Source organism: Micropterus salmoides, unplaced genomic scaffold (assembly GCF_014851395.1).
Source record: "Micropterus salmoides isolate LMB-PRFRI ecotype aquatic unplaced genomic scaffold, ASM1485139v1 Ms_hic_scaffold_9, whole genome shotgun sequence".
NCBI classification, from domain to species: domain Eukaryota; kingdom Metazoa; phylum Chordata; class Actinopteri; order Centrarchiformes; family Centrarchidae; genus Micropterus; species Micropterus salmoides.
The window spans coordinates 6,324,401-6,337,326 of record NW_024044681.1 but is presented as its reverse complement, the minus strand read 5'-3'; the positions used below and the strand labels follow the sequence as shown (position 1 = coordinate 6,337,326).

The following is a 12,926-nucleotide window of genomic DNA, read 5'->3' as shown; positions in this document are numbered from 1 at the left end:
CTTTAAAATAAGCCGGTAATCATTTTTAATATTTATGCCCCCAGTGAGAATCACCGTCCTTTCTTCAATATAATTTCTGAAGTTTTAGTCGATTGCAACAATATTTCAGCAATTCTTGGCAGATAAATCAAATCCCCCCTCCAGAATGGATATGAAAATTAATTTTTTTTTCAGTGAAAATAACTTACCTGTGCTGTCTCAATTTGAAAGAAAGAAAATTACAAATAAATTAAAATAAAGAAATTACAAAATCCAAAGTCATTACAGGCCCAAGGGGAGAATGGCGGAAAGATTTTTGTATTGTCTAAGCCGGTTTTAATGTGCATATGACAATAAACTTCTTGAATGTTGAATTTATTATTTTTACACATTTAACATTATGTTAAAGAATTAAAACCAATGTCAACAAAGAACACGGGTTAAGGATGTGTAAATGACTCATAGTCAGTAGCTGAGTGAAAGCCAGCACGAATTGAAGTGAACCGTATTAGATAGACAAACAAGACACATGAAAGTCGTTCATGTTTAAACAAAAAGAACAGTTCATGTTAGCCCTTTATACAAATTAAATGAATGAAGTAATGTGCCATTGCCTTCAATCACTAGAAAACTATTTCCTACTGTTGTGATAAAAATGCATTAAAAATGTTTCCAAGGGATAACAGATCAAGACTAACTTTAATATCATGACTACACATGTCCTTTTAATGTAAAACAAAACATAGTGTTCCCGTGCTTACAACTGACAGAGACATTTCTGATCCATGTATAATATATCACGCTGTGAAGTTTCATTGCACAGACATCATAAAAACAGTACTCAACACAATCACCAGCACCGAATGAAACACTCACAGACCTCTGGGGCTTTTAGGTGAAATAAGAAACGGCAAAAGCTCCATCTCTCCTCAGCAGACAGACAGATGAACGGGTGGGAGGATGTAGACAAACTTCAAAAACTGCAAAAATGAATAGCTTTGTGTAAGACTTCATCTGTGCACAAGCTCGATCTGACAGCACCAAAAAAACTAAACAAAATAAAAGAAAATCCTAAAACCCTACACACAACACCACTTCTTCATATTTACAGTTTTAAAAGTCAAGAACATGGTTTGCAAAGTAAGATATCATAATCTTACCTGAATATGTGAATCAGTCTTTGCGCTGCTCAGCCAGATTCTGTCAGATAAATGCAGAACTTCATCTTAGGTCCACATTTAGCCTTTTCAAGAACCACTGACCTTTTTATTGATCATAATGGAGATTATAGTGAGACCAAGCAACACTAATTACAAAGTTACATCAGACCCTATCATTATTAACTGACTTGTACATGGGTTAGCAAAAGAATACCAAAGGGACATTTTTGTTACCTCTGTGGCCATAACAACACCAGACAGCAACACAATTGTCTTGTTGTTTGACCTCTTCATTAAGATTCATTATAGAACCTCTTACCTTACTTTAATTGCTTGTGTGTGTCAACTTGACGCAATGACAACATTTGCAAAACTGCAGTGTTTTCATCATTCTGCTAGTTTTGGGTGTATTGCCAAATATTTTGGTGACCTTTGATACAACATACAGTTTAAATTACAGGAAAATATTGAATATTACTGCAGATTTCAGTTTGTCTGTGTCACAACTTTGAGATTCTTTCAAAGCTAATTTACAGTTAAAGTTGTAATCCTTAGATTTAGATTTTAGTCCTGAAATACTGAATGGCAAACTTCAAAGGGAAGAGGGGCTGTGGGTGCTGTTCACTTTCAGTAAGAAACAAAACAGCACCCCTGCTCCCAGTGTTTTCTAAAAACTGGCATTATCATCGTCACTACCAACAGTGACCAGAGTAAGAGACATTTTTGACACCTCACTGGAGACATGCCTCCACCATCATCCCTGTCCCCCAAAAACCAAGGACCTCAGGACTAAACGACTACAGACCCGTCGCCCTGACCTCTGTGGTAATAAAGTCCTTTGAGCGCCTTCTGTTGTCCCACCTTAAATCCATCACAGACCAGATCCTGGACCCCCTGCAGTTCGCCTCCAGAGCCAACAGGTCTGTAGATGATGCAGTAAACATGGCCCTTCACTACAACTTCCAGCACCTGGACTCCCCAGGAAGGTGATTGGCTGCAACCTTCACTTCATCACTTCAGGACCTGTACGCCTCGAGGACTCTGTGGCGAGCAGGAAAGATTGCAGCTGACCCCTCTCATCCTGGACACAAACTGTTTCAGACTCTCCTGACCCCACACTTTACAACGCTCAACTGTGCTTTATGCTCATGTTGTGAACTTTTGCACATACTTAGCAGCATTGTATTACAGTATTATTGTAAATTTTTTGTACTTTTTTGGATCTCCTTACTTTTTAAATATTTCTATTTATGTTCATGTGTACTGTAAGCACCAATTTATACCAAGGCAAATTCCTCGTGTAAAAATGTACCTGGCAGTAAACCGAAGAGGCAACAGTCAGACAAACCGTCAAGGGAATAGTTGTGCAGGTGGTGACACAGACAGTTGCTCTCTCCTTTTCCTTCCTGACTGATTGTTGTCTAGTTTTGCGTTTTGATAGTGTCCTTGTCACTACTGGTAGCATGAGGCGGTACCTGCAGCCCATTCAGGTTGCACAAGTAGTCCAGCTCCTCCGGGAAGGCACACCCATACGTGCCATCACAGGAAGGTTTGCTGTGTCTCCCAGTACAGTACAGTAAGAGCATGGAGAAGATTCCAGGAGACGGGCCGTTAGAATAGAAGTGCTGGACAATGCGATAGAAGGGCATCAACCCAGCAGCAGGACCGGTATCTTCTACTTTGTACGAGGAGGAACAGGAGGAGCTCTGCCAGAGCCCTACAAAATGACCTCCAGCGGGCTACTGGTGTGTCTGATTCTGACCAACATGTCAGAAACAGACTCCATGAGGATGGCATGAGGGCCTGACATCCTCTATTGGAATCTGTGCTCACAGCCCTGCAGCGTGCAGGTCGATTGGCATGTCTCCCACTAACATCCTGTTCTCTTCACAGATTAGAGCTGGTTCACACTGAGCACATGTGACAGATGTGAGAGTCTGGAGACGGCATGATGAATGCTATGCCGCCTTCAACATCATCCAGCCGGACCAGTTTGGCGGTGGGTCAATGATGGTCTGGGGAAGAATATCCTTAGAGGGTTGGACAGACACTCCACATGCTAGCCGCCTGCTGTTAGGTACTGAGATGAAACTGTAAGACCTTACACTCACGGCGGTAACCAGCTATGAGGTCACCGAGGTCTGGACATCCATAATTACAAGTAGGATAAAGCCTATCAATAAATAATTCAAATGAAAAACCATTGATAACACGATCAATGTATATGTAAGCTTAAGGACCATGTGGACGCACTGACTACACTGTCGCAACCCTCATTTCAACTTGATAAACTGTTCCCCGATCACTGTCCAGACTTGGGGAAACACAACAAAAGCAGTTTGGAAACTGTTTGGAGTAAAGCAGCCATCTTCCTGAACAATCCTGAGCTCCATCAGAGCGGGAAGGATAGGTAAAGTTTGGTATCATTGCTTGATTCTGGGGTACTGCAATAAATACAGTAGAGCGGTGAGCAGAACTCTGCCGCAGCGCCGGCGTGGAGACTTTGCGTGTTGGTGTTGCTTATGCTACTCCGTTCTGCAACAGCTGGGTATGCTTGTGGGGGAAGGGTCATCACGGAGGTTTGATATGTTAGAAACGGATTTGTTGAAACGGAGTTGTAAGAGTTTTATGATAAGTTCTAAGGAAGCACTCAATATGTGGCAGTATCTCTGCCATTGTCATGTTGATTCAGTGTTATTAATTCTGTAGCTGAGGGGTTGTCAATAAGTTTGGGTTCCTGGTTAGCTCAGTCAGTAGGGTATCAGCCATTCAATTGGATGGTTGTGTTCAATCCCCCTTGCACAAACATATTTTTTCCCCCTCTTCAACAAATTACCTATGAAGAGACTGTTTCATATGCTCACAATACAGCATGTGCTGGAGTGTGCGCGTCCCAGCGATCGATCCACATCAACCTATGGGTGCTTATTTTCATTTTCCCAGCATCTCGAAGCAATCCACGAAGCAGGATTTGAGCTTATCCAGGTAACTTCGGGGTTAACCCTGGGTTTTCAGTATCACGACAGTGCTTCATTTCCTACCGGGGTAGATCACCATGCAGGTTATGTTGCAGATAAGAGATCAACTCTGTGAAAATGCCGCCTACTGACCAATCAGCTCTCTTGGAAAATGACATCACCATCTGTAGGAAATCCCACAGACTGTTTAATAGGCTGCTTTATGTTTGCTGCAGTGATACGGAGAAACTCTTGTAGGCTAAAGCGACATCATCCTACAGAGACTGATTAAAAGCCTCAGGCTATTGTTGCCTACAGATTTTTACAATAAGCCTACTTACTGCTTTGAAATGTGTTTAATATTTTTTATTTGCTCCCAGTCCGTTTCACACAGCCTGACGCAGCCTTAAAATAAATGGTTCTCATTTTTCTTATGTAATGCTGAATATTATGAGCAGTTTGGGAGGTAGATATAGAAATATGAAATTTTAATATGAACGTAGGCTGTTTATTTTAGGTTAGTAGCTTTCTTATAGGCCAACTACAGAGACTGTAGCCATGTTCCTCCCCACCTTCTGCGATGTGGCTGCAGGTAAAGAGGTGAGTTTTCAGCAGCCTAAATCTTTCAACCACTATTTGAGCACATTTTATGGCATGAATGGATTTCATTGCTTTATGAAGTTAATTTAGAACAATGTTAGGAACAACACTTGAGTGTGTTAAATAAATTAATCTAATTTTTGAAGTGACAAGAAGTTTTTAAAGTGAGGTAGAACGACCACTTATTCAGTGCCGAGTATTTTATTGTGGAAACGCCGACACACAGCCAAGCTGAAATAATAAGGCTGATGTTTTGTTTTCTAATTTTCAATTAGCTTTTCTGGACATTAATGTCTTAAAATGTGCCAGTTGATAAAATAGTACTGAATGGTTTTAGTATAGCCAATCTGATTTTAGGTTCTGAGTATTTGATCATTTTGTTGAGGATTCCATCAATACCACAAGTCTTTTTTCCTTTCAGGGTCTGGATGACATCTGTTCGTTCTTGGTCAGTTATTAGGTAATGTCGAGGGTTTTGTTAGTTTTTTATCAGAACCTCCAGAGCTTTCCATTTAGTGAATAGGTTGTTCCATTTCTCCCAGAAGTGGTTGGCCTCCAAGGATTCCTCAATTTCACAGAACTGGTTCGTGCTGTGTTTGTTTTTACTTGTATTGTTTCAGAGGGGCATTGTATTGACATCGTATGTTGTGGTTATCTGGGTCCCTATGCTTTTCATTGGATAATTTTCTTCTAGTTTTCCTTAGGTTTTTGCATTCAGTGTCAAACCATGTGTTATTGTTTATTTGTTGAGACAATAGAGCTAATTATTTGATTTGATTTTGTCCACAGCAGAATTTACACCAAAATGATTATGGCGAAACATTTAAGTTAAATAAACTTGAGTTTGTCTCTCTGTCTGCCTCTGTCTGTGATTGTCTAAGCAGAGTCAGGTGTGCCAGACCCTGAGCTGAGCCTCACCAGCTGCCTCCCATTCTGCAATCAAGTTTGCTACAGGAACTCAGCTTGCCAGGTCGTAGTCAGGCTGTGTTTCCAGCCACTTTGTTGTACTTTTGCTTAAACCTGTAATCTCCTGCTTAACAGTCTTTCCCCTCTCCCCACAGTTTCTGTCTCCCTGTTGGTTTTTGTCTCTCAGCTTTGACCCTACCCCGATTTTGACACCCAACTGTTCGGTCCGCCACGTCTCAGATCCCCTCCAGGCTCAAGCTCAGTCCCCGTCAACATTCATTAAGCACTGTAATGAAGTCACATTTTAAGTTATAGCTCCTCTGCAATTTATTTTTTCATATTCACATTGTTTTTTAAGCCTGATTAGCCTGCTAGCCGAAATTAGCATCCAATTTATTATTACAGTTAATGTGAATTACAGATTCACCTTACTAACCAAGATAGCTCCACCCTCTTGTCCAGTATGGTCAGTTATGGTTCCAAAAACAACAACATGGCGACGGCCAATATGCCAAACTCGAGGCTTCAAAACGATAGTCTACAAACCAACCAAGGGCGTCACTTTATGTTCAAAAGTGGTAGGGACAAAAGGTCTGAGATTAGGGGTGTGATGAAAGAGTTTGTTCACGAGAAGATATTTTAACACTATCTTGAATAAATATTTGCTGCTGAAAAATATGAGTGGGGGTTTGGGGGTCCTTCTCCAGAAGATATTCAACATTAAACTCTGCATTCTGGAGACATATTCTGCACCAGTTTATGGTGGAAATGTCTTTATATGAGGCGAAACACAAAACTCAGGTGGTATATGACAATTCAAAATATGAAAATATAATGGAATATAATGCAGTAATCAGTAGTAAAAAGTGATGAGGACATCTCCCCAGCATCCCCAGTGTAAATGACACCTACGAAACCAACGGATGATGTCATGATATATCCACTTATTTTATACTGTGTATGTAATAAACACATGGTTAACGTTGGTTAGGTTAGGATCTTGGTTTGGGTTAAAATAAGTGCATTACTAAAATACTTACATAACTAATGTATTTAGATTGTGTGTTGATTACAATGTTGGCACACAGGAAACAAACCCTGGTCTTCTGGGTGAAAGTGTCGTGACCACTTTTCTCAGTCTTTATACTGTGTCAACTGACAGCCTATCAAAACACTATCCAACAGGGGTGCATCCAGAAATTATGCTAGAGGGGTACCTATACTGTCACAGTTAAAAAAGTACAGCCACTGACCCAGCTGACACTATTAGGACATTTTTGACACAAGCAGAAGTTGTAAACAGCAAAGCATTGAACAAAATAAATTCAGAGATATATTCACAGTGTTTGGGAAAATTGTTTTTTTAATTTTATTTTAATATTGGTCAACAGCTTTCCAATGAGAAGTGACTTGATATGATATATTTAATTAAAAGGATCATTAACTAGTTTAATGTGACCCTTGTATGCAAACAGCTGAACAAACATAATTGGCGATATACAACTCAAAAGGAATACGGCTGTCCCTGTATAGATTCGATGCTACGATACAAAGAGTCTGATTCGACTGCCAGTCTTGTGAAATTGGGATCTTGCCATTTTGGTTATATGTGGATGCTCAATGTCTGATTTTACATAGAACTACCTGTTTTGTCCCAATACATTAACATACAGCCTATTTTGACATAAATCTCAACATAATGATGTTTATAAAAATGTGAAAAGAAAGAAGCTTTTAATAAATCTTTTAAAGAGTTTCCTGACACCAGTCAGGACAAGGTGTTGACATCCTTCGTGCGTAACACAGCAGCAGGTCTGAACCTGCTCAGAGTCCTTTTGATGGACTCTCGCAGTTCCTTGTTCCTCAGACTGTAGATCATCGGGTTTAGGAAAGAATTAAGAGCACCGAACAGCACAGCCACAATGATCCGAACCTAAAACAAAATAAAATATAATGCTTTATTGAACATGCAAGGTTCTCTGTGGATTTTTGGCATTTCTCCCAGCTTGCAGCAGGTCCTGAGGATGACAAGGGTGGTCAGTACCACACTTTAAAAATTGTTGGCAGTACAAAACAGTCTTGATGATGGTTGCAACTGCGATTCAGGAGCATTCTTGATCATTTCAGATCTCCCAAAAATTCCCTAAACAACCAAAAATAAACTTTTTCATAATATTGTTGTTGACTTCATGACCATTGGAAAAATCTCTCCTCAATAAACAATTCGATTGACAAGATTAACTTGATGAACTAATGGTCAGATTCCTGTGAAGTTTAATGTGGACGTTTGTGTTCACCAGAGGATCGATCTCACAGTTTTGGGGATCTCCTGACTTTTCCTCTATCTCACGTATACCCTGCTAGCAATGGGGTATAAAATGGTAGCCCATTATTGGAAACAGATCTCCCAACCACTACAGATGAGATTAGAGCTCCACTGCTTAAGAATAGGAAGATCATTAGAATGTGTTTTGTTCTGTCCAAACTGTCTAGTGGGGTGTAATAAACAATGCAGCTTCTATTAGCTTGCATTAGCAAACATTTACAAAAATGTATACAGCTATGCTAGCAGCTCTGTGAGGCTGTACTTGAAGGTTAATGTTAACATAAGCATGCTAACATGCTCACAATGCTTACATGCTGATGTTTAGGAGGTATAATGTTTACCACTTTAGTTTTTGCACTCTAGTAATGGAAAAATTAAAATTCTATCCTGACTTTAATGCTAGATGAAAAGTCAGGGGATAACTAAGTTATTACTAGTCATTATGAGGGGAACATAAATGTTTGAACCAAACTTCATCCAATCCAATTCAATAGTTGTGGATACATTTCTCAAAACCACAAATCTCAACCTCAACAGTCAGCAAAGTTAATAGGATACATCATCTGGGCACCTTGGATATCTGAACTAAATTTCAAGGCAATATATCCAATAGCTGTTCATATTTCAGTCCCTAGCAAAGTGGTGGCCTCACCGTCAGACCGACACTTACATCCATAAAGCCACACTGCGTGGAAAATTGTCAATAAAAGGTTGGCATAGACTGTATGTTTCCAAAGCTTTCAATCAAATCTTGTGGCCTTCTTCAGTGGTCAGAGTTGCTTGAGGTGGACGTGGTTGAGTTGCTCATCATGCACAGGATGTGGCTGAAAGCTTTGGAAACACAGTTTAAGTGGACCTAGTCTAGCCTATTATTAGGCTATGTAGCCTTGTCACATTGCTTTTTCCAAGGTCAAGAAAGAACCTTAAAACTCCTTGCTAGTGTTTCTTTATACATGTACTAACACAAAGGTAACTATTACAGCTGAATAATTAATCTTGTACCTCTGATGAGAAGTTTACCACTCGGTAGGAGATGTATACACATGAGACCGAGCTGTAAGCGATGGACACCACAGTCACGTGAGCAGCACACGTCCCAAAGGCCTTCAGCCTCTGAGCAACACCCATCTTCAACATGGAAAGACCAATCAGGACATATGAGGTGAGGATGAGAACTCCTGTGGTCAGTAGGGCTAATATGGCCCAGGACAAGGACACAATGTTATCCACAGAGGTGTCAGCACACACCAGCCGCCTGACAGACGACAGGTCGCACCAGCCATTCTTCACCACGTTGGGGCCGCAGTAAGGCCGCTGCCAGCTCATGGAGGTGGCTGGCAATGTGCAGAGTATGCTGAAGCCCCAGGCTCCAGCGATGAGGAGCAGCTGGACGGGCCGGGTCATGATGGCGGCATAGCGCAGAGGGTTGCAGATGGCAACGTAGCGGTCGTACGCCATTACAGTCAGGATGGCTTTTTCAGTAACCCCTAGCTGTATGACGAAATGCATCTGGAGGAAGCAACCCACGACGGAAATGGTATTCATGTCTGTCAGGAAGCCAGACAGCATTTTGGGGATGGTGGTGGTGGTGTAGAGTATGTCCACAAAGGAGAGGTTGTAGAGGAAGAAATACATGGGAGAGTTGAGCTTCGGATCAGTCATCGCCTGTGTGAGATAAAACAGTGGCAGTGATTACGATATTAATCATTCCATCTTAGTCTGACTGAGTTAATAACGATAAAATTTAGGGAAGCACCGAAATTCTTGGCCGAAGACGACTCTGAATATAATGAAAAAATTTGCCTAATACTGAACACCGAACAAATACATTCACATTTTTACATTTATTTTGCCTTTTTTTTTAACTATTGCATAAATTAAATTGTCAAAATGTGCATTACATGTGCCCATTTACTTTCTGTGAATATAATCTAATAATCTTATTTCCATACTGTATAGACACCTTATTTTGAAAACCACACAAAAACCAGACATGTGTATCCTCGCACTAACTTCATCACGTCCGACCCATTATGATAAATAATGCTGTATGTCACTTCACAGCCTTTCTTCAGGTAGGATAACCTGCCTGTCAGCTCGCAATGGGCTGTTTCAGTGGATTTACCATAAAAGCTTGAATACGTGTGCACTCCAAATTTAGGTACAGCTAGCTTGATCGCCTTCTCAGAAATGAGTGACAGAAACACTTAAAGTGGGTCAGCCTTTTCTAAGAAGTCAGCCACAGATGGAGTGAATGTGCTAGGAGACAATTCAGCAGAACAGTGTCTGCAAACGGCCATTTTTGCATCTTTCTCAGACACTTTAAAATTCTTCCACACTGCCAACATGTCAACGTAATTGTGCGGTAAAAATTCTTCAGTCTTTTGACTTATTATGCCGAACACCGTAAGTGCTTTTTTTTGCTATTTTCGGACCATTAATGTCAGTGGCCGAATGCATCCCTAATAAAATTGTCATAACTAGATAGACGGCTGCGTTCTGTACCACATAAATGATCATGCTGTTTCCTCCCAGGATGATGATGTAGCCCAGCAGCAGGATGACAAAAAGGATTATCCTTTCCTCACCGATGTTAGCGAGGCCCTGGATGATGAAGAAAGTGACGCCATCAGGCTCCCAGGTGCTGTTAACAGAGCTGGACCTGTGATTGGTTGACAAGGGCAGATATGAATCTGGAGAAAGAGAGTGACATGAGAAAAGAGTCAGTATTTCACAGACAGAGAGGAGTGTTATAGGTTATGGTTCAACATTGAATTTTACCTCGGTCTCTTCATATTTCCATCAACAATATTCATACAGATATAGAAATAGATTGTGCTTATGAACACAATATAAAAACACCAGGCCAATGAACATACACATAAAAAGCCTCTCTGTCTGCTAATGATAATTATTTTTATATCTTTCAATTTGGTAGTATATAGTCGCACACTAAGGATCTGTTAAATGTTTATCCTACAATATCAGTTTAGGTTTTTTTTAGGCACTCTCATTTCTTGGTTAAAGGTAGCGGTTTCGTAGGGTAGGAATCAGTTTCGTAGGGCCCCTTTTGCTGCATAACAAACCTTTGAGGTTTGCTGGGAGGGGCATAGCAGAGTGACGCCAGCAGCATTAGGTTTTGGCGTCTGCAGCTTTAAGATGGTATGTTAATATTGAAGTGACAGGACCTGTTTACTTTTTTTCCATTTAACCCAAACCACCATCTGTCCTTAAGCAAAGTGGGGTTTTTTTCTCCCTGGAAAGCCAATTTCATCCCACAGCATCCAAGTCTTGTGACCCCGCTGGTTCGGGGGTGGCGGCGGATCCCTCTGCTGGGATTGTTGCTGCTCCCCCGCTACGGCGTTTCCATGGCCGCCACCACTCAACATGCAGCTGCGAAGGTGCGCCCTTTTTTTCCCCGACCTTTGGCTGTACCTCCCCTCTTTGACCAAACATCACTGATTCTCAGAGACTCTTTTTTTATACTCTTAATTATAATCCATGTTGCCTCAAATGACACTGCACACCTGCACTCAACTGATGAAAAAAGTAATTATTCGCCTATTCGACTTGCTCAACAGCAGTGGAAAGCTGGTATTTAACTCAGGTGTGAAGGCTAAGGATCCTGCTAAAGCACCCAACTCTGCGACCCAGCATGGGAATTGGGCGCTTTAGCAGGATCCTTAGCCTTCACACCTGGCTTCAGTCAGCCTGCTGCTCCCATGGTATTGGCTAAATCCATCATTTTTACTTATTCTGGAACCATCCCGCCTCCTATGGACATGATGGTTTGCACCCAAACAAATTAAGTAGCCGCATGCAGGCGGTGATTCTGCAGCACGCAGCTCTCTCATCTCGACAGCTGAGACTAACTACATCATCCTCTTCCCCCAGGTCTTCTTTTACCCAGCACTATGAAGGTAGTCATTTACTTTCCACAGCCTCTGACTCCCCCTTGTCGGTAGACACTTCTACTCCCATTTTTACTTCTATAAACATTAACAATTTAATCATGATCCAGAACAAAACTAGCTTCGATGTCAGGTCCACTCTCTCTGGACGCAATATCTCCTTCTACAATGCTTATGGACAACTCTATCAGATACCATGTTCCCATATACTGGTCATCTCGCTCTCTCCCTGCTAAAAAGTAATGGAGTATCAACGCCCATTGAAATACTGTGGTGATATGATGTCAGAGTGTGCTGCACAGCAAATACCGTTCAGTCAAATTTGCCTTATTAAACACTCGATCTCTATCAAATAAGAAATTTATTTTAAATAATTATTTTACATCTCATCATTTGGATTTTTTATTTTTAACAGAGACCTGGCTAAATGTTGGTGATCTCACCGCCCTTGGTGATGGTTCTCCTCAGTGTAGCTTTCTACACTCCACAAGGACTACTGGTTGTGGAGGTGGCTTAGCCACTGTTTTTAACAATTGTTTTAAATGCAGACATATGCCTGTAGATGTATACTCTACTTTTGAGGTGCAACTTTTAAAAATTAACATTACTGCCCCAATCCTATGCGCACTGGTGTATAGGCATCCTAATACCAAATCAACTACCGTAAAAAGTTTTCTGATCTTTTGAGATTTATAGCTTCCCGCTCTGACAAACTGCTTATAAATCAATATCATATCAATATATGAATATCAATATTCATATCTGTAGCCCATTGAAACCGATGGTCACCGAATTTTTACTTCTCGCTGATTCTTTCAGTCTAAAACAATCTGTATCAGGTCCAACTCGATCTTGTATTATCATGTGGTTTTTCTGTCTCCAACCTTGAAATTATTGCTACTGGTGTCTCTGACCTTCTCATGGTTATATGCAATTCCACTTTACCGTGTCCCCTTCCCACCCCTTTCCAGCCTCATTCCCTTGGCAGATCTGTTAACTCAGCAACAGCCTCACACTTCATCTTCATGCACACTTATTTACCTCATATCTCAGATGCCGTATCTTCGAACACTGAGACTGAGAAACT

General features: G+C 40.9%; 1 protein-coding gene across 1 annotated transcript; it reads right to left on the bottom strand.

Moving 5' to 3' along the window:
• Window positions 1-7,370: 7,370 nt before the first annotated feature.
• Window positions 7,371-11,909, bottom strand: LOC119895489 (olfactory receptor 13C2-like). The gene is made up of 4 exons (XM_038708640.1): window positions 11,861-11,909; window positions 10,434-10,621; window positions 8,931-9,593; window positions 7,371-7,535 (listed from the first exon to the last, which is right to left on the bottom strand). Exons 1-4 carry the CDS (start codon window positions 11,907-11,909, stop codon window positions 7,371-7,373), a joined length of 1,065 nt encoding a protein of 354 aa, XP_038564568.1.
• Between the last annotated feature and the right edge of the window lie 1,017 nt (window positions 11,910-12,926).